At 45.1% G+C, this 18,757-nt stretch overlaps 1 protein-coding gene across 2 annotated transcripts in view; it reads right to left on the minus strand.

The window, feature by feature from the left end:
- The window catches only part of BPIFA3 (BPI fold containing family A member 3), an 11,033-nt gene extending 8,477 nt beyond the window's left edge, over positions 1 to 2,556 (minus strand). For both annotated transcript variants that reach the window (XM_077111322.1, XM_077111331.1), the window contains exon 1: positions 2,180 to 2,556. In XM_077111322.1, coding sequence (XP_076967437.1) covers positions 2,180 to 2,303 — 124 coding nt within the window. In that variant the 5' untranslated portion in view covers positions 2,304 to 2,556. The remainder of the gene's footprint in view (positions 1 to 2,179) is intronic.
- Positions 2,557 to 18,757: the final 16,201 nt, after the last annotated feature.

Genomic DNA, 18,757 nt, shown 5'->3' on the forward strand with positions numbered 1-18,757 from the left:
CACTATTTGCAATAGCCCTCTGCATAGAAAGCCAACAGAATAAATAAGTCAAACTATTAGAACTAATAAGAGTGCAGCAACAGATGACTAAAAAAAATAAGGATAAAAATTAAATAAATAAGGGGGGGTAAAGGGTGAAAAATTAGGTAGATTGAAATACTAGTGGTCAATGAGAGGGAGGGGTGAGGGGTGTGGGATGTATGAGTTCTTTTCTTTTTTCTTTTTCTGGAGTGATGCAAATGTTTAAAAAACGAGCATGGTGATGATTGCACATCTATGTGATGACACTGTGAGCCATCGATTGTATACTATGGATAGACTGTGTGTATGTGTGAAGATTTCTCAATAAAAAGATTTTTTAAAAAGAGTCCAGCAAGAGTCTGGGTATCTGATTCATTTTCAAAAATCAGCTGCTTTCCTCTAGCTCATACTACCAATAACTGTCTAGAAAATACACCAGAAGAGTACTAGCATTTACAGTGGGAACAAAAACTGTGCATTCTCTAGGAGTCAATTGAACAAAGCCTGCTCGGGGGGTTATAGAACTTTCAAAGTTCCATTAAAGGATATAAAATAAAATTTGAATACATTGAAAAATATGCTAAGTTGGGTGACCTAACGTTGCAAAGATGTCAATTCTCCCTAGAGTAGTGGATAAATTCAACGTCATCTCAATCACATTTACCAATGAATTTTAATGTTTTTGTAGAACTCAACACTCTAAAATACATTTGGATGAATAAAGGTCAATAATACAGCATTTTACAAATATGACGTATTTAAAATATTGTTATTGGGCAGAAACAGACATATGCACACAAAATAGAGAGCTCAGACATGAAAGCATATGCATTTGGGAACTTGATCATTGAGTAGGTAGGTTGAGAAAATTGACTTAACATATGGAGGGAAGTGGGATTGGATCTCTACCTTACATCATGTATAAAAACAGCCTCCAGCTGGATTAAAATCCTAAAGGTGAAAGGTAAGTCTATAAAGTTAATGGAGGGGGGAATTAGAATATGTCTAGGGTAGGGAAAAAGAACTTAAACAAAACTCCCCAAACTCAAACCATACAATGAAATATTGATTGAGTTTGAAAATATCCCTGTTCAATGAAGGACTTACAAACAAAATTAATAGGTGACCGTCTGTGAGAAAGACTAGTAATACTTAAACCTGACAGAGGATTGAGGTTGAGAATAAACATCTCCACAAATCAAAGAGAATTTTTAAAAATATAGGTATACAATAAAAAAATGGACAAAAGATAGGAACAGGGGATTCAAAGAAGTCATCAAAATGGCTAATAAAATTTTGATGAGGTGCCCAAACTCTCCAGTGAGCAAAGAAAATGAAGCTGAAGCAATTAGATGTCACTCGACTACTCATCAGACTTGCAGAAATTAGAAAGATGGATACTACCCAGTGTTGGCGGACACAGGGAGACACATGCACTCATTTATTGCTGGAGTGAAGACAGACTGGTGCAACCATTCTTGAAGGTAACCTGGTAGTCCTTAGTGAAAGTGAGTTTGCATCTGTCTCAGGGCCCCACCATTTCCCTTCTGGGTATTAGGCTGGGGAAAGTCTCCAATAGATCCTTACAGGGACATGGCAGTGGGCATATAAAGGCAACCTAAGCGTCCATCATGGTGGAATGGCCACGCAAACTGAGGTGGATGAACCTTATGAGCTTCTCTGCACCTGTTCAAAGTAATATAGATCCCAACAGCATAGCGTTGAGTAAAAATGGTAAAATATATATATATATATATATATATAATTTATATATATATAATTATATATATATAATTTATGTAAGTCAAAACATTGCATGCATACAAGGATATGGGCATATTTAAATACATATATCAAACACATTGCAGTGGATGCCAATGTATTAGGAGAATGGGGGCAGGATAAGGGATGTAGGTGCAAAATAACATAAAATGATACAAAAGAGGGGTCTTGCAGTGATTGATGATGATAATAAATAAAGTGCTATGAATTGGTGTAGGAATAATTCAACCTCATATTACTATATCTGAGGTCTAAGAGAAAAAGGAAGAAAACCAGAGGTGAGTGGCTGCCCCAAGTCCATCTGGCAAGTGCATGGTGGGGGCGCCCAGAAGATGCCACCCCACCCTTGGACAGCAGGCAAAGAGGTTTCACTTACTTCTCGCCAGTGTGGACCCACTCTCCGTGTGGGCCTTGGCATGGGCGGGCAGGGGCTGTCTGTGCTGTGCTGAAGGCATGGCCAGCAGATTGAGGAAGATGGGGAGCCTCCAGAGTGGATGCATCTTGGGTTCTGGCACCTGTGGGTGCTAGGATGAGTCAGATGGGGCCCACGCATATGACTGAAGGGGTGGCCGACCAGATGGACGGGCTCATCGCTTTCTGCAGGAGGGTTGCACCAGAGTTAGCCCCCAGCATGCTTTGAGGAGGTGTTACGATTGGCTCTGGCGGCTGCCACTGGGGCCTGCTCACATGCTGAGGGCAGCAGGTGGAGCCCTGGCCTCCTCCCAGAGGGAGGCCTGGTTGCTTGGAGACGCCCTGCAGAGCCCACTGTTGGGTCATCCAGCAGGAGACCTCACCCAGGCCCTGGCACTGGCTGGCTGCTGGCGACTCTTTGGTGAATAAACGCGTGAATGAAGGAATGAAGATGGCTAACTAGGATCTCCAATTGGATTAGGACTTTCTTAAGGGCAAGGTCATCCTCAGCACTTACCACATACTTGCTTGCCAGAAAGGGGTGCTAATGAGCGTTTGTGGCGTGACTGACTGACTGAGTAAATGAATGAGTGAGGGTGGCTGATCTCTGAATCCCCCCACCCCAATGTGTGAGTTTAATGAATCTTCATGTTCACGGTGCCTTCTGATCATTATAAATGAGTGTTTGTTAAATGATACAAGGGAGTAAATGAACGAGTGGATGGACAGGTGGCTGGATGGACGGATGGATGGATTCTGGGTAAAATTTACAGGCGCGGGGAGGACAGAGAGGTTTATCTTGGAGCCCTGGAACTGGGGACCAGAGACAATTCCATTCAGATCCCCCGTCCTCCCCATCTTACGAAATGATGCCACAAATCCATCCAATTCCTCCATCCCCAGTCCTTGGAGTTATCCTCGACTCCTCTTTTCTCGTCTCTCACAACCCCTCTGTCAGGGGAATGTTGTTGCTTCTAGGATTGTCCTCAGCCACATAAATAATGAAACTGTGTTATTATTACCATCACTCTCACCTTCATCTCTCTGCGCTCCGGCTTCCTCATCTGGTGGAAGCTGGTGGAGCAAACCAAACAAAGCCTGGATTATTGCAGGCGTGTCCTAACTGGCTTCCTGGCTCCACTCTTGTTCCCCCCTCCACAGCTCTCTTTTCCACAAAGCAGCCTGAGATATTGTTTTTTATTTTAACATGGGCAGGCACCAGGTCCTTTGGCATGGCAGGCGAGCATTCTTGCCTGCTGAGCCACCGTGGCCCGCCCCTGAGCCATTGTTTGAAGACCTAAGACCATGTCATTCCCCTGCTCAAAACCCTTCAAAGGTTCCCACTGCACAAAGCAAAGCCACGCTCTGTGTGCTGTCTCCCAGGCCCTGCAGGTCCCCCTGGTCCCTCTGACCTCAGCTCCTCCTGCCCTGGCCCTCACCCACTCCTCTCCAGCCACACCAGCCTTGGGCACTGAGGGCCCCACACTACCTCAGCTGTGAGCTCTGAGACAAAGGCACTCCTCACTGCCCTCGCCCCAGGCTGCAGCGGATGTGTGCGGGTCCCTCCCTGATAATGCTTGGGAATGTCCTTTGAAAATTGCACAAAAAACCCTGGGGCCATTCTCGGCACCTCACTTCTGGTTTCACAAGAGATAATAGCCAAAGCATGAGTTCAGGGTGACGGCTTTCTCCCGTCTGAAGTCGTCTCCCAGGTTGAGACTCCCCTTGGGGATGTTTGTAGAATATCAATTACTTTGAAATGTACTTCCCAGCCTTCCTGGTGTTGTGCAATGAGTTGGTTTTTGTGTTGTTATCAGGAACACTGGAGAAGAGAGGTCAGCGTTCAGAAGAAGGAACCTGCTGTCCTTGGCGCCTGGGCATCTTAGAGGGGCGTGGGGGGTGGGGTGCCTGCCGGGTCCGTCGCAGGTCTCAGGTCTCGGGGCCTCGGAGTCTGAAGAAATGATGGCAAGGAGGGTACAGACTTTGGGGGCTGGAGAATCGATGGGGGAGAATGGTTTCGCAGTGGACAGGGGCCACACTGGACTTGTGGCGGGCTTGCTGCAGATTCAGGTGGCATTAAGAGCGTGGGTTTGGGAGTCGCCCAGACCAGGGTTCAAATGCTGGCTCTGCCTCTTGGTAGAGTCAGTTTCCAAATCTGCAGAAGGAAGGTGACCGTTGTGCAGACCTCAAGGCTGCAGTGAGGATAAAAGGAAATCATGCCTAGATCAGGGCTGGAAAATTGTGTTATTATCACCATCACTCTCATCTTCATCTCTCTGCGCTTCAGCTTCCTCATCTGGTGGAAGCTGGTGGAGAAAACCAAACAAAGCACAGAGTGCAGAGGTGGTGCCTGGGCCACAGTAAGGGCACAAAGCATAAAGCAGCCACTGCTAGAGAGCATTTCCCAGAGGAGAGCTGGCCTCTTCCAGCCACCCTAGAGGGTAGGGACCGCGAGAGGGGGGCTGAGATGGCAGCCGAGGCTGTGACGGACCCACGCCTGGAAGCAGTTTGTGTACGATGGACTGGGTGATGGGAGATGCTGTCTTTCATTCAACAGAGAAACCAGCTGAGGGCTCGGGGGATCCAACAGAGGGCGGCCAGGTGAGCCCTGGCCCTCGTGGAGCTCACGTGTCCATGGGGGAGGCTGACAGCCTCTGACCTCCCTGTCACTGGGCAGATGATTAGGGAGCTTGGCCAGGCTGTGAAGGGGAAGCGGGGAGGCCAGGAGGGGTGCAGTGAGGGGAGACCGGGCCAGGGTCGGAGGCAGGGGGTGGGGGCTGAGAGTGTCAGAGGAAGGGCCGTGATGAGGAGGTGGGGCTCGGGCTGACATTTACTTGCTGGACCGTAATCTCTATGCTAAGCCCACTCCATGCCTGTCTCACTGCATCCTCATGCCCCGGGAGACAGAGGCCTGTCCATGGTCCCAGCCGGCTCCCTCATCCCCCAACCCCCCCACCCCCACCCCGGATGTGCCCGAGATGCTTTCTGTCTTTGGAAGACGGAATCAAGGGACACTCCGAAACCTCGCCTATTAGCAAATGCCTTACTTTTATCGAAGAGGCTTCCTTAGAACAGGAATGCTCTTTCTGGGGAAGCATTTTTAAAAGCGTGATGAAATCTTTGGTTTGTTTTTCCAGAAAAGTAAAGGACCTAAATTTTTTAAAATGCAATTTTATTGAGATATATTACACATTCACATACCATATACTCATCCAACGTTTTAATCAGTGGTTCACAGTATCATCACATAGCTGTGCATTCATCATCACAATCAATTTTTGAACATTTTATTACTCTCCCCCCAAATAAAAATAAGAATAAAAATAAAAGTAAAAAAAGAACACTTGGTTGGCAGTTTTTCTCTTTTAGTAATTAAAAAAAAAAAAAAAAAAGAACACCCTAAAAATCTCATTCCAGCCACCCGCTCCTATTATTTATGCATGTTTTGTCTCTCTTTTCTTACTCATCTGTTCACACGCTGGATAAAGGGAGCGTCACAAGGTTTTCACAAGTGTTCACACGTTAAAAAGCTCTACAGTTAATCATTTTCAAGAACCAAGACAATTGGATTCCAGTTCAATGGTTTCACTCTGAAACTATTGAACTATTTCCCTCTAGTTACCCCAGTAAGGGTCTAGTTTTAAATGTTGCTCAAAGAACCAGGATTTCCACAAACCTACAAAGGCCTGGCAGTTGACACAGGGTTGAAATTTTACTTACTTGTCCATTCGATCAGTCATTATTTCCTGCGGGCCTACCGTGTGCCAGGCACTGTCATTGGCTCTAGGGAGAGAGAGATGCCCGGCTCTCCAGGCGACGAGGAAATAAACAAAATAATACCAATTACATTAAGGGGGAAAAGCAGGGTGTGAAAGCAGGAAGGGCAGGGAGGCCACTCGACGCCGGGTACCAGGGAATTTCTCGGAGGAGGAGACACTGAAGCAGAATCCGGAAGGAGGAGATGGGAGGGCACACCCAAAAGAGGGATGGCAAGGGTGGAGGTCCTGCTCTGGGAAAAGGGCTTGGCTGTCTGCTGGGTGAGGGGCCCCGCGGGGTGAGGTGAGAAGGCAGCATCTGAGTGTCCAGGGAGAGACCCAGGCTCACAGCCACAGCTGCAGGAACTGTTCGTCCAGCAGGTCTAGGCCAGGGCTTCCCGCCAAGGCTGAGGTTCACAAACGCTAGGGCGGACGGACGCATAAAATGCAGATTTCTGCATCTGATTCAGCAGGATCTGGGGTGGGCCCGGGAGCTGTTACCCCAGGCGGATGATTCATGGGGTTTAGTCCATAGTTTGAGCATAAACCTTGTAAGACAGAAATTGTTGATTCATGCAATTATTCATTTATTCCATACAGTGTCTTTGTAGAAAAGCTTTTTTTTTTAATTTTTATTTTTAGCAATTATAGAAAATAACTAGGGACTAGAGACTGGAATTTTAACCCAAAGACAAATTTCCTTAAAATGGGGGATGGGTCCCTTTCTGCATGGAATATTCACAAAGGATGAGGATGACTCCTCTTCTGGGTTCTGGTGTGGCCTGGAAAGAGGGGAGGGAAAGTGGAAAAGGTGGAGTTTCTGGGGAACCTGCAGTGCTTTTACAGGGAGGAGCTTGATAAAAATGCAGATTCCTAAGGTGTAACGGAGAGGCTGGAGGGAACTGCCTGAAGATGTGGAGCTGTGCTCCGGTGGCCATGTTTCTTGAAGATGATTGTATGATGATATGGCTGTCACAGTGTGACTGTGTGGTTGTGAGAGCCTTGTGTCTGATGCTCCTTTTGTCTACCTTATCCACGGACAAGTAAAACATATGGATTAAAAATAAATAAATAATAAGGGGAGCAAATGTTAAAATAAATTTAGTAGATTGATATGCTGGTGATTAGTGAAGGGGAGGGGTAAGGGGTATGGTATGTATGAACTTTTTCTGTTTTCTTTTTATTGCTTTTTCTGAATTGATGCAGATGTTCTAGGAAATGATCATGATGATGAATATACAACTCTGTGATGATAGTGTGAGTTATTGATTACATAACAAGAACGGAATGACTATATGATAAGAGTGTTTGTGTTTGTATGTGGTTATGTATCATAAATAAAAAAAGAAAATGCAGAGTCCTTGGCCACTTCCTGAACCAGTGAGTCAGAGTCCCTTGGAGGAGGGGCCTGGGAACAAGCTTCTGGGCAATTCTGATGCACATGAAGCGTGAGCGCCACTGAGCTGAATTGATATGAATGAGGCTGGCACACATTTATTGAGTGCAGATCATGCGCCAGGCACAGGTCTAAGTGCCTTGCTTGTAATCGCCTTGTTTAAGCTTCAACACAACCCTTTGGGGTTGGTGATGTTATTACCAGCCCTACTTTGTAGAAGCACAGAGGTGGATTAAACCCCGGAAGCCACCCAGCTGAGCGGGGTTTGGCTGGACAGGAGTCGGGCAGCCAGATGGCGCTCAGAGGAGGAGTTGCTCATTCCCCATCAGCCTCCCCATCCCACACTCCCCTCTGCCTCCCAATACAATCCCACTTCCCACAACACGGGCATTGCAAGGAGAGGCAGGAAGAGGAACAGCGGCAAAATGATATTGAGCCCTTAATCAGGTTCATTCTCCCAATAACCCTGGGAAGGTTGGGTTGTTACTGCCCAATTCACAGATGCAAAAGCCCGAGGTACAGAGGGATGGCGGCATGTGCCCAAGGACACACAGCTGGGAAGTGTGGGGCCAGGATTCCAGGGCAGGTTGTCTTCTGGCTCTGCTAGGCTCTATCTCATCTCTGGATAAATTCACTCACAGCCCTTGCCCTGTCCTGGGTCTGCAAGCTGTCTTTCCAGCAGTGTTTCTTCTCATAGTCTACTAAAGACTGCGGGACATTCACAGCAAATATGGAAGATTTTCAAAGAGCTAGAATTGATCCACCAGGTGGAATGAAGACCACATGTCTCATCTTATTCATGGATGCTGTTGACCGCAGTGGGCAGGAATGGACCCCAAGCCCAAGGCTTTACTTAGCAGGGATGTTCTCAGGAAAAAAGGAAGAAAGGTGGGTTATTAACAATGACCAGGCATTCAGAGCCACACCTGCCTTAAATGTCATCCAGTGGGGAGGAGGAATTGTGATTGAACCCTCATCCTTATCATACACATCAGACCTCTGTTCGATCATTAATTTCCTTATTCAAACAACTTGACTTGCTTTCTCTTCTCTGCTTAGCATTGCCCTTCTTATCAGAGACCTGGCTTTCTTTCTCTGTTGCTTCTCTTTTCTAGTCCCAGTTCTCATGTACCCGTTTATTATATCCAACAGGTGTCACACAAACTGTGCTCATTTTGCTTTGATTGATTCTAAGTTCACTTGGTTGCTGAAAATGGCTGTAGAATTAAATTCTCACATCCTTGGATCCACCTCTGGGAACTGGAGGGCTGTGGGAGAGAGATTGTGCTCTAAGTGACGGGATGGGACATTCCCCATCCTCTTGTGAGTGCATGGCAGCTCCCAAAAGGGAGACTTTATTCACAAAACTATTGAGCCAACTTTGAATCAAACTTGTGTCAAAAGTTCATTTAACTTGTGACAACCATAATCCCACACTGAATATAAAGGTATATAAAAGACTATAAAAGTATTTTGAGTTCCTGGGAGAGTACTGGACATTTCCTTTTCCCCAGTGAACACAACTCTAGTAAATGACAAAGGGCCCATTTGGGAAAGACTTGAAGGAAGATTCATAGTATATGCTTGTGGCAGTATTGCAGGATCCTTTGCCTCTCCTTCAGTTAAGGTGTTTATTGTTTTGAACTGCCTTAGAATTGGAAATTGGGTGAGAGACTGTGACTCTCCCAAGTCAGGTTTCTATACTCCAAACCTGGAGATTTTCTTGATCAAGTAACATTTTATTGTTCATCTACCAATTAGCCATTGCCAAATATTCTGATGGATCAAATATTCTGATTGCCAATTCATCCTTGCTGTCCATTACAGCGAGTGTGCCATCTTGCTTCTGTCAGGTAAGCTCTGTCATTTGCCCTCCGCAGCTCTTTTTCTTTTTTTTTTTATTGTGAAATATAACACATTCAAAGAAGGAAAGAAAAGGCAATAATTTTCAAAGTATACTTCAACAAGTAGTAACAGAACAAACTTCAGACTTTGTTATAGGTTACCATTCTACTATGTCAGATTTTTCCTTCTAGCTGCTCCAAAACACTGGAGGTTAGAAGAAATATCTGTGTAGTGATTCAGCATTCATACTCATTTGTTAAGTCCTATTTTCTCTGTTATAACTCTTTCTTTTCCTTTGATCCTTCTCCCAATATATAGGGATCTTTATGCAATGCCTCTTGTGACTTTTTATGTTGAGAAGGGGTGTTGACATTCAATGATAGGGAGATGTAATTAGTTGATAATCCTGGAGAGGTTGGCCCCTCTGGGTTTTGGGATTTATCTAGCCTAAGAACCCGCTGGAAATGATAGATTCCAGGAAAGCAAACTTAGTGCATGAAACTTTATAGAGTTCCTGTTCAAGCCCTAGGTGTTATCACTCCAACATCACAGGAGTGGTGTTGCTTGGAGTTTGGCAGGCCATGGCACTTAGCACTATCCAATGGAAGCTTGCATAAAAGTAGCTTCCAGAATAGCTTCTTGACTCTATTGGATCTCTCTTGGCCTTATTTTGTTACACTTCTTTTCTATTTTCTGGTCAGGCAGGTGTTGTTGACCCTAGGTGCCAGGGCCAGACTCGTCCCTGGGAGTCACGTCCCACATTGCCAGAGAGACGCTCCCCTTTGAATGTCATATCCCATGCAGGGAGCCTCTGCTACTCTTATAACTCATCATCCACACTGGACTCAGGGAGTCCATCTCGGTGGTAGTATCTCCCGGTCTGCAGAGGACATCTACCACAAGGAGAATGAAGCTTTCCTCACTAAAGTATTTTTCAATTCCTTCGTGAAGAGTGTGTCCTTTGGACCTTCTCAGGAATGTAAAGGCGGGGAGTGAGTATGTTTGCATAAAGTAAAACCACTCCAACATTCACATCTTCCTAAGCCTTTGGATTCCTTACTTTACATCATACCTGGGAAGTTCTGGCATCTTGACCTCATTGAATGTGGGCCACTATTGAGTCCAGTTTACAGTAAGCAACATAGTAGACCATTAAAGCTTTTTCCAGCTGCGGGAACTCATACATTAAATCCAGAATTACTGGTTAATGTATCCAACTATGATGGCTAAGATAAGCTTTCTCCCATAACTATAACCTTATGGATTGTTCTTGCCTCAGGGCACACAGAAGATGAGATGAGCATCTCATTTCACAGCAAGGAGACTGTGCAAGGGGAGGGAGCTATCCAAAGCCACAGAATTATCAGAAAATACCCCAGACAAGACAGCAAGCCTTGTTCCTTAACTTTTGGGATACGCTGGGCCATAGTGTACAGATATTTTTTGGATAAGACCGAATTAACCCTGGTCCTCCCCTCCCCCCCACTTCCTGACTTTTGTCATCATCACCCAACGTCATTATGACCCAACGTACCCTCTGCTCCCCCCCATCCCCGACTATTACTGCCCTCGCCCACCGTGGAAGAACAGTCCACAATTCCAAGCTGCAAAAAAGTTTATTGTGGGAATATTATGGGGAATCAACACAAGGATTCTGGTGGGAATTTACAGGGAAACAGCCTCCATACACAGAGAAGTAAGGGATCTTTGGCTCCAGGGTGGGTAATCAAATGCCAGGCAGTCGCTGAATAATCAACATTAATGTCTTTAGGTGGTGGCCCGGAGTGTGGAGGACATTCCAGGAAGAAGAGCAAACGGGACCTGGTTCTGTATGAGATCATTCGAGCATTTGTCAACTTCATGCCCATTCCAATTAGGCTGTAAGCCAGAGCTGAGAGCCACTCCCCCCTCCCCCACTCCCACCACCGCACCAAAGCCCTGCTCCCACTGCTACTGTCCATGGTGCTGAACCTTATTCTTGCCCGGTTACACCAGCCTCTGCTAACCCTGGAAACCATTTTCCTGCTGTTTCCCTAGACTCCCTCTCATCGACTAGGATGGGTCTTCCGCCTTGCTTTGGCCTACTTTATGACACAGAGATGCAAAATATTGTCAGGTGCCCCGGTTGGTCAAAAGACTTATTTCTTACTTCTAATTTTGTCAACTCATTCACATTTATAAAACACTATCTAGAATAGACTTAAATATGTCTGGGGGCTGAATATGATATGGGGGTACTAGCTTGGAATTTCTGTGATAGATGGCAGCCTAGCTGGATAGCTGGGGATAAAATGAGATTCTGTATGCCTTTTAATGTTCTGTAAACTGGCAGCAAATTAGCTTTAGAGTGCACTGTCCAATATGGTTGCTATTAGTCACATGTGCTATGGAGCACTTAGTATTACATAAATAATCTAATCAAGCCAAGGACATGGTTCAATTACAGCATTGTCTACTCAGTTTCTTACGCCCCTTGTCATGGGCTGAACTCTCTTCTTGCTGGCCTAGACCACCACATGAGCCCTTGTCTTCAGAAAGTATGTTTATACCTCACTACAAACTTATCCTTACTCCGAGAGGTGAATTTCACTATGATCAACTCTCTGATCAGCCACTCAGAGCTTCTCATTGCCCAGAGCACCAGTTCCTTTTCCAAACCCAGGTATCTGCACATGCTGTATTCTCTGCACATAATGTCTTTCCCACCAAGGAAACTCTAGTTGTCTTTCAATACCCACTTTAAATCCTGCTTCCGCTGTGAAACCTTCCTAGAAATCCCCTGTCAGGGCTGCTAGATGTGTCCTTTCTATTCCCCATAACATGATCTCAACCAGAGCATGTTATGGCCCGTGAAATTGCCTGTTTATTTGTCTCATCCCTTACTGGACTGTAGGCACTTGAGGTGAAGGGTCATGTGTGATTCATCTTTGTACTCCAAGCACCTGGGAAAAGACAGGGAATAAGACACTATCTCTGCCTTTGTGATGTTTACATGCTACTGGGGAAGGCAGAAAAGAAACGAGTAATATAGTATGAAGTCAGATAGTAATGGATGATGTGAAGAAAAATAAAGCAGGGAAGAGAGTGATAGGTGTGCCTTTTTGAGAGACCTGAGATGGTGACAACTGAGCACAGTATGCTTAGCACAAAAGAGGTGCAAATAGACATGTGATAAATGAGTGATTGAAGGACATCTCTTTTTTGCAGAAATCTCCCTTCTTTTCTTTGCCAAATATTGCACTTGTCAAGATGTCTCCTCTAGGTAAGCCCTCTCTATATCCCGGTCCCACTACCCTCCCTCTTTGCTTCAAAAAAGAAAGCTTGTTTCTGCCTTGGCCCTTTTGCATATACTCAATCCCCTGCCTGTGATGCTTTTTTCCTAGGTCTTGGCACAGCTCCATTTGCCTTATCATTCAAGACTCAGCAGAAATGTGCCCTATTCAAAAAGCCTTCTGCCTGATCACCTTCTCTTAATTTGATGCTTTCTTCCTTGTGTCTACCACAGTTACTTTCTCTCATATCCTCTGGCTTTGTTTTCTTCATGGTACTCAATGCCCACCTCTGGAATTAAGCTGACCATGTGTTAATCTCATTTGTTGTTAGTATGAGCAACCAGAATATAAGCTCCAGGAGACCAGAAATCTTATCTGCCTTGTTCACTGCTGTATCCCCAGCATCTAGAACAGTGTCTACCTCATAGTGGTGTTCAACTAAAATATTATGAATAAAGGAATTAATGACTGGCAGACTTATAATGATTCTAAAGGCTGAGCTCACTGAGGATAGAAACTAGTCTCTGATCTCTTACCAGATTGATGCAAACAGGGCTCTTTTGTGTTGGGGATATTAATTCACGACTCGGTACTCCTTACGCTGCACTATCATACCTAGAATGCAAAACAGATACGTCAGACAGAGGGAGTGGAGGAGGATCCAAGAAGACAAAGGAACTTCCCCTTGCTCCAACTGGGGCCAGGACAGGGTCAGAGAATGAGGCTTGGAGACAGGATGCTGGGCCTGGAGTCCCAGCTTTGTCCCTGGCTGTGCCTGGTCACCTCACTGAAAGCTTTTTTCCAGGCAGCGCAGCAGCTCATGATGTGGGCCTTGTAGCTGGATGATGTGGGTTTAAAAGTTGACTCTGGCGTTTTCTTACAAGGAAATTTGGGCAAACATTTTTATTGCCTGTTTTCTCATTTTAAAATGCAGATGGTGATAATGTCCACCTTCCAGCATCATGGTGTGGATTGATTGAGCTAATATGTGGAAAGTCCTTCAAGCATATGGCACATAGTAAAAAACTTAATAATCATTACTTTCCATTATTATTTCTTACTGAGTATTCTGGGATAAATTTTGCAGACTTCCTGGGTTTTCCTCATCCAAAGGTTGGGAACAGCCACCCCCTCCCAGAGTGACCAACCTCTCCATCCCACCTAAGCTGTGACCCCCAAATCAGGTGAGCAAAGGTACTAGCTACGCTGGCCCATTTACATGCACTTTGGGTGAGCCCAGGGTCTGAAGCTTTGGGATGTCTAATGCTCATTTAGATCAATTGCCTCAAGCTTCCTGCCTTATAAGCAGTGAGCTCCCTGGCAATAGGGGTGTATAAGCGGGGCCAGAAAATTGCTTGATGGGAGAGCCATTTAAGGGAGTTTTAGAAACTACAGTATCTAATACATAGCAAGACTAGCGACTACTCAGTGAATGAAGGAACAGTCCTTTCAACCCAGACATTCTGCTGTTTTTTGGATTACCACTGGGGGCCCAGGGCACTGAGATTTGTTTTTTGGGTTCTGAAAGCAACAAATGAAAACCTTGGGTGCTGGAGGTAGAGGCACCTGGAAGGAGGCAGATTTATATTAGGGCTGAAACTGGGCTAATTCTCTGCTCATAATGCAACATTATATAATTAGGAGTTGGGAAAAGGAAGAATCTGGCAAACTGCCCACCTCCCTCCCCAGAGAAACCTTCACTCATACCTCAGCTGCTTTTGCACTTGGGACCAGAATGGAATTTAAATCACATGCACCCAGCTAGAGGCGGGGATCCAGTGGCTAGTGCAGGCAGAGTGTTTGCTTATTCCTGAATCAGGCACGCAGTGCTCCCTCCATAAATGGCAGCTGCACATATTATGTTTGTTGTGATTAGGGACTGATCTGCCTCCACAGGAAAGAGACGTGCACTGTCTTGGTCTCGGGGGAAGTGTCAGGGTCAGGTAAGGGGAGATGGGATGAAGAGGGTCAGAGGGAATTGGAGCTTTCTTCCCTGAGAAAGCCATTTTCCACCTCCATACTTACTAGTCAGATGTCTACTCACACCTGGATCCAGAGTAGAGAACCAGTTATTAATCACGGGACACATCTGAAAGATAAGGAAAGACACAGGACTTAGGAGGAGCACCCCAGCAATGGAACCTAAAGGGGCCTGATCCCCTATCCTGGGGAACAAGCAGGTCCAGCAGTTTGGGATAAAGACTGCTTCAGGTTAACATGTCAGCTCAGTCATCTGGGAGCTACGTGGCTTGGGTAAGTCACTGACCCTTCCTGGAACTTTTAATTACATCTGGGGAAAGGGGACAGTATTATTAGCTACAATACAAGGGTGTTTGGAGGATGAGATGAGAAAATTCATGTAAGATATTTAGCACAATGCCTGTGTATTTAATAAATGTTAGCTGTGCATTTTATGATCACACAGCCCCATTTTACAGATAAAGGCACTGTGCTTTGGAGAGGTTCAGTGACTCACCCCTGATCATATGGATGCTGATTTTGACTTAAAGAATTAAATACTGTGTAAAGCACTGAATGAGTTCTTGGTTGCAGAACAGGAGCTTAGATGCCATTGCCTCTCTTGATCTCCTCTTCCTAACTTTCCTGCCGAGTAGGTTTCCCTCCACTTCACCAAGAAGATGCAACCCACCAAGCTCTGAAGCCTCAGACTCAAAAACTGAAGTAATTTGGGTTTGTGTACTTACAACTGATCCAAAATCACGAGGTATTATGCTTAGCAGGGCTTTCTCAATGGCTTCAAACAAAACTCTTGCAGCATCCAATCTAAATGAAGAATGAAGGAAACTTGCCGTATAGATGAATTTTTCTCAAATACTCCTTTCTCTAAAGACTCCTTCGCTCAATGATGCCCAGTTGGCTAAAGTTTAGTGCTTGTCACCACAGTGTTCCATCATCTAGCCTGGCCTTACTGCACTGCCCTGCCCTTAAACGACACCTTAAAATTAACCCTTCAGTTTCAATCCTTTGTCCTTGTCATTGCTCCTATTTTCACCTCTGCACCTATTCTGTTTCTCCCTCTTGGGATGCCTTCTTTCTTTCCTCCCTTGTCAGGCTTCCAGAAAGCTCCTCCTGACCACTCTAGCCAACTCTGAGTTCTCTCTTTTCTGTACTCTTTGGCATATGAAGTTGCAACTTTCCTGGTTTTTCTGATGATCTAATGTGACCATAGAACTTATCTCCTCCACCAGAGGGTCAGCCCTTTCATGGAAGGAATTGAACAATATCCTTCTTCCCTTGGGGGAGATGGAGAAAGAAGCAGGCTACAGAACCAATGGTAAAGATGTCTTCACATCCCTGACTCAGAGTTCCCAGCCCTTACACTCAAGGGGAAATCTCTCTAATTCTCAGGCAAAGGATTTATGTCTTTATTCTGTACGGAGCTTGCATTACAAATCAGCTGATCAGCTGCTCCCTCCCAGAAAATCCTTTCCAGATTTCCGCTGCCCTATTTGCAGAGTTTCTGGAGGGGGAGAGGGATTGGGAGTCAGGGATTCTGGATTGGCCCAATTTTCACTTGTATTTGCGCATGACAGGGGATTACTATGGTCAGGGTTCAGAAAGGATCTCACACCCAAGTCTTTCTTGAACTAGTGAGCAATTGAGCAATGAGTCAAAATAAAGAATTCATGAATGAAAAAGATCATTGGATTTAGTTAAACATGAAGTCAGCCTCCATTAAAAAAATCTTAAAAGAGAAGTCTTTAAAAAGGCAGGCATTTATAAATTTAGAGGCAAACGCTAAAACTTCAGTGGCTAAAAGACAAAACCTCTTTTTAAAGGAAGACAGTTCCTTGAAAGAGGAAATACAACAGACTATTAAACCATTGGTGAAATGCCTGCTCTCACTAGTAGCCAAGGGAATGAGAATCAAAACATGCACGGGATTTTCCACCTACTGAAAAGAAAAAGTTGTGAAAATGAGAATAATCAGAACTAAATGGGTATGGGGTGAAATTGACAACGTCCATTAGAGACACAGTCACTTGGTTTAGTTCTATTGTTGAGCAATTAGGTGAGTGATTTGGCAACATGAACTTCAAAAGACCCAAAACTAATTATACTTTTTGAATACATTCCGGAGTCTATAATAGAGAAATGGGTCTGTTTTTGGAAAAGCTTTATAACAGCAAAAAATTTAGAAAAAACATAAATAACCCACAAAAAGTCAGGTGACCCTGCTTTCCTTTTCTTTAGCACTATTCAGGGAACCTCTTTTTACATTGATGAACTGAGGGGTTTTATGATAAACAAATGTTTAAATAAAAATAACATTCTATTCATAACACTCAAATTTCTGTACATGCAAAAGGCTAATTTTATAGGGTATTGTTTTGCTGTTGACATCTTTCAGGTGGAACCTCACTGGGTCCTTTGCTATAACTAGCTTCATCGAGAGAGAGAAAGATTGAGAACTCACGGGCCTCCAAGTTGGAGCTTTACAGTCTCAGGCCCGAGACTGCACTGTGCAATGGCAAGTTGGAATCTGCCATTTGCTTCATCCACCCGGAAGACCACTCTCATTTCTGCTTGCATTTGTACTGATCCAGGGCTAAAACCCAAGAAACTGTGGGAGAGAAGGGTTCAGGCTAGTGAGACAGAACCTCAGAGTTTACCACCCTCCCTTTGGTTTATAGAATGCGAGTTACCCATGTTTTCACAAGGTGCTTAACAATCACTCTGTTAAAGTCATTTCCTGGTTCTCCTGAAGACGTGACTGAGGACCAGTGAGCAGGAATGGTTTCCCAAGTCATGCACCCAGCAAGGGGTCTGGGACACGTCTGCCTTTGGGGTGTATAATCTGACCCCCCCCCCCCCAACAGACCTGTTACTCTGAAGAGTTAGAAAGGAAAAGTTTGGCTTTAAATATGGCATCCCATCAAACTTGGGAAATTCTGACTGACCTTTCAGAGTACTATTCTAGAAGTCCCAAAACTCCAGTGTAGGCTTGAAATAATGAGTGAAGTTGACCAGAAGCTAAATTAACAGGGAGGAGTAAAGGCTGTCCTGAGCTGAAGAATGCCTGCCCTGACAACATACCAAGGAGACCAAACAAAACTTATCTGTGGGCCAGAGAGGGCTCGTGGGGTGATCCCTGAGCAAGGACGGCAAGGACCACTGGGGTCTAGAGTGGACTTTGTGTTCTTGCCCTAAAGTATATTCAGTCAGAGCTGAGTAGGCCCATGAAGTAGAAACAAATGAAGGTGAGGGATGGGTCTCTGGATGGAGCAGGGAAATGAAACTTGCTCAACCCCTTGCTTCCCTTAGAGAGGCCCCAGGTTTGAAGTACTCTAGTATCTCCTTCCAGGTCCTCATTGTACACACTGAGTGACCCACAGAGGGTGTGTGTCTTGCCCTAACCACACAATGAGTCAGTTCCCAAGAGCACACTGGGTGACCTTTCCTGTAGCCCCACACACTTGTGGAAAAGTGGGCAGAGCCCATGTGACTCACTCATAGTGGTTACTTACTTCACGGCAAAGGAGGACTTCATTGGTAACCGTAAGAGCAGCCCCTTGCCATCAGGAGAGAACTCGAAGGAGATTGGAAGGAGCTGAGGCTCTTTCACCTGTATTCTGGATGAAGAAACAGCACATCAGGTAATGGCCTCGGCTGCAGCCAACGGTGGATCATATCTTGCAGAGCAGATGTTGAATGTGTGCAAAGGTGATTACTCATTCATTAATAATGTAATCCATTGCACCACTACTATGCGTTATCAGCACCAGGAATTCAATCCTGACCTAAGCAAAAAGAAGTCCCTGCCTTAATGCTTCCCAGAATTATTATGTCCAATCCTTTGACCAATGCCAAGCAGGCTGGAATTAATGAGTGGATGAATGAATGAATGAAGTCTGAAAGCCATGAATGGCACATGTTTGGTGGGCAAGGGCATGTAAATACAATACAGTAAATCCAGTAAGTGAATGTATATAGAATGTTTTGGGTGGTAAGTGTTGTGAAGAAAAGACCCCACGGGGTTAGGTGATAGAGGTTGGGAAGCGTGGAATTTTAGACAGGGTGGAGAAGAAAGTCTTCAACAAGGACAGGCATTTGGGCAGAGATGTGATTGAAGAGTGAGGTTGCAAGTCATGCAGATAGCCAAAGGGAAGAGCAGCTGAAGACAGAGCAAGTGCAAAGGCCCGAAGGCTGAAACTTGGCTGGTATGTTGGAGGAACAATCACGGGGTCAGTGTGGTCGATGGGCAGTGAGTGAGAGGAGAAATGTAGGAGAGGGGCTGAGAGAGGGCGCGAGCA

The sequence above is a fragment of the Tamandua tetradactyla genome, chromosome 1, assembly GCF_023851605.1.
Source record: "Tamandua tetradactyla isolate mTamTet1 chromosome 1, mTamTet1.pri, whole genome shotgun sequence".
In the NCBI taxonomy this organism is placed as follows: Eukaryota; Metazoa; Chordata; class Mammalia; order Pilosa; family Myrmecophagidae; genus Tamandua; species Tamandua tetradactyla.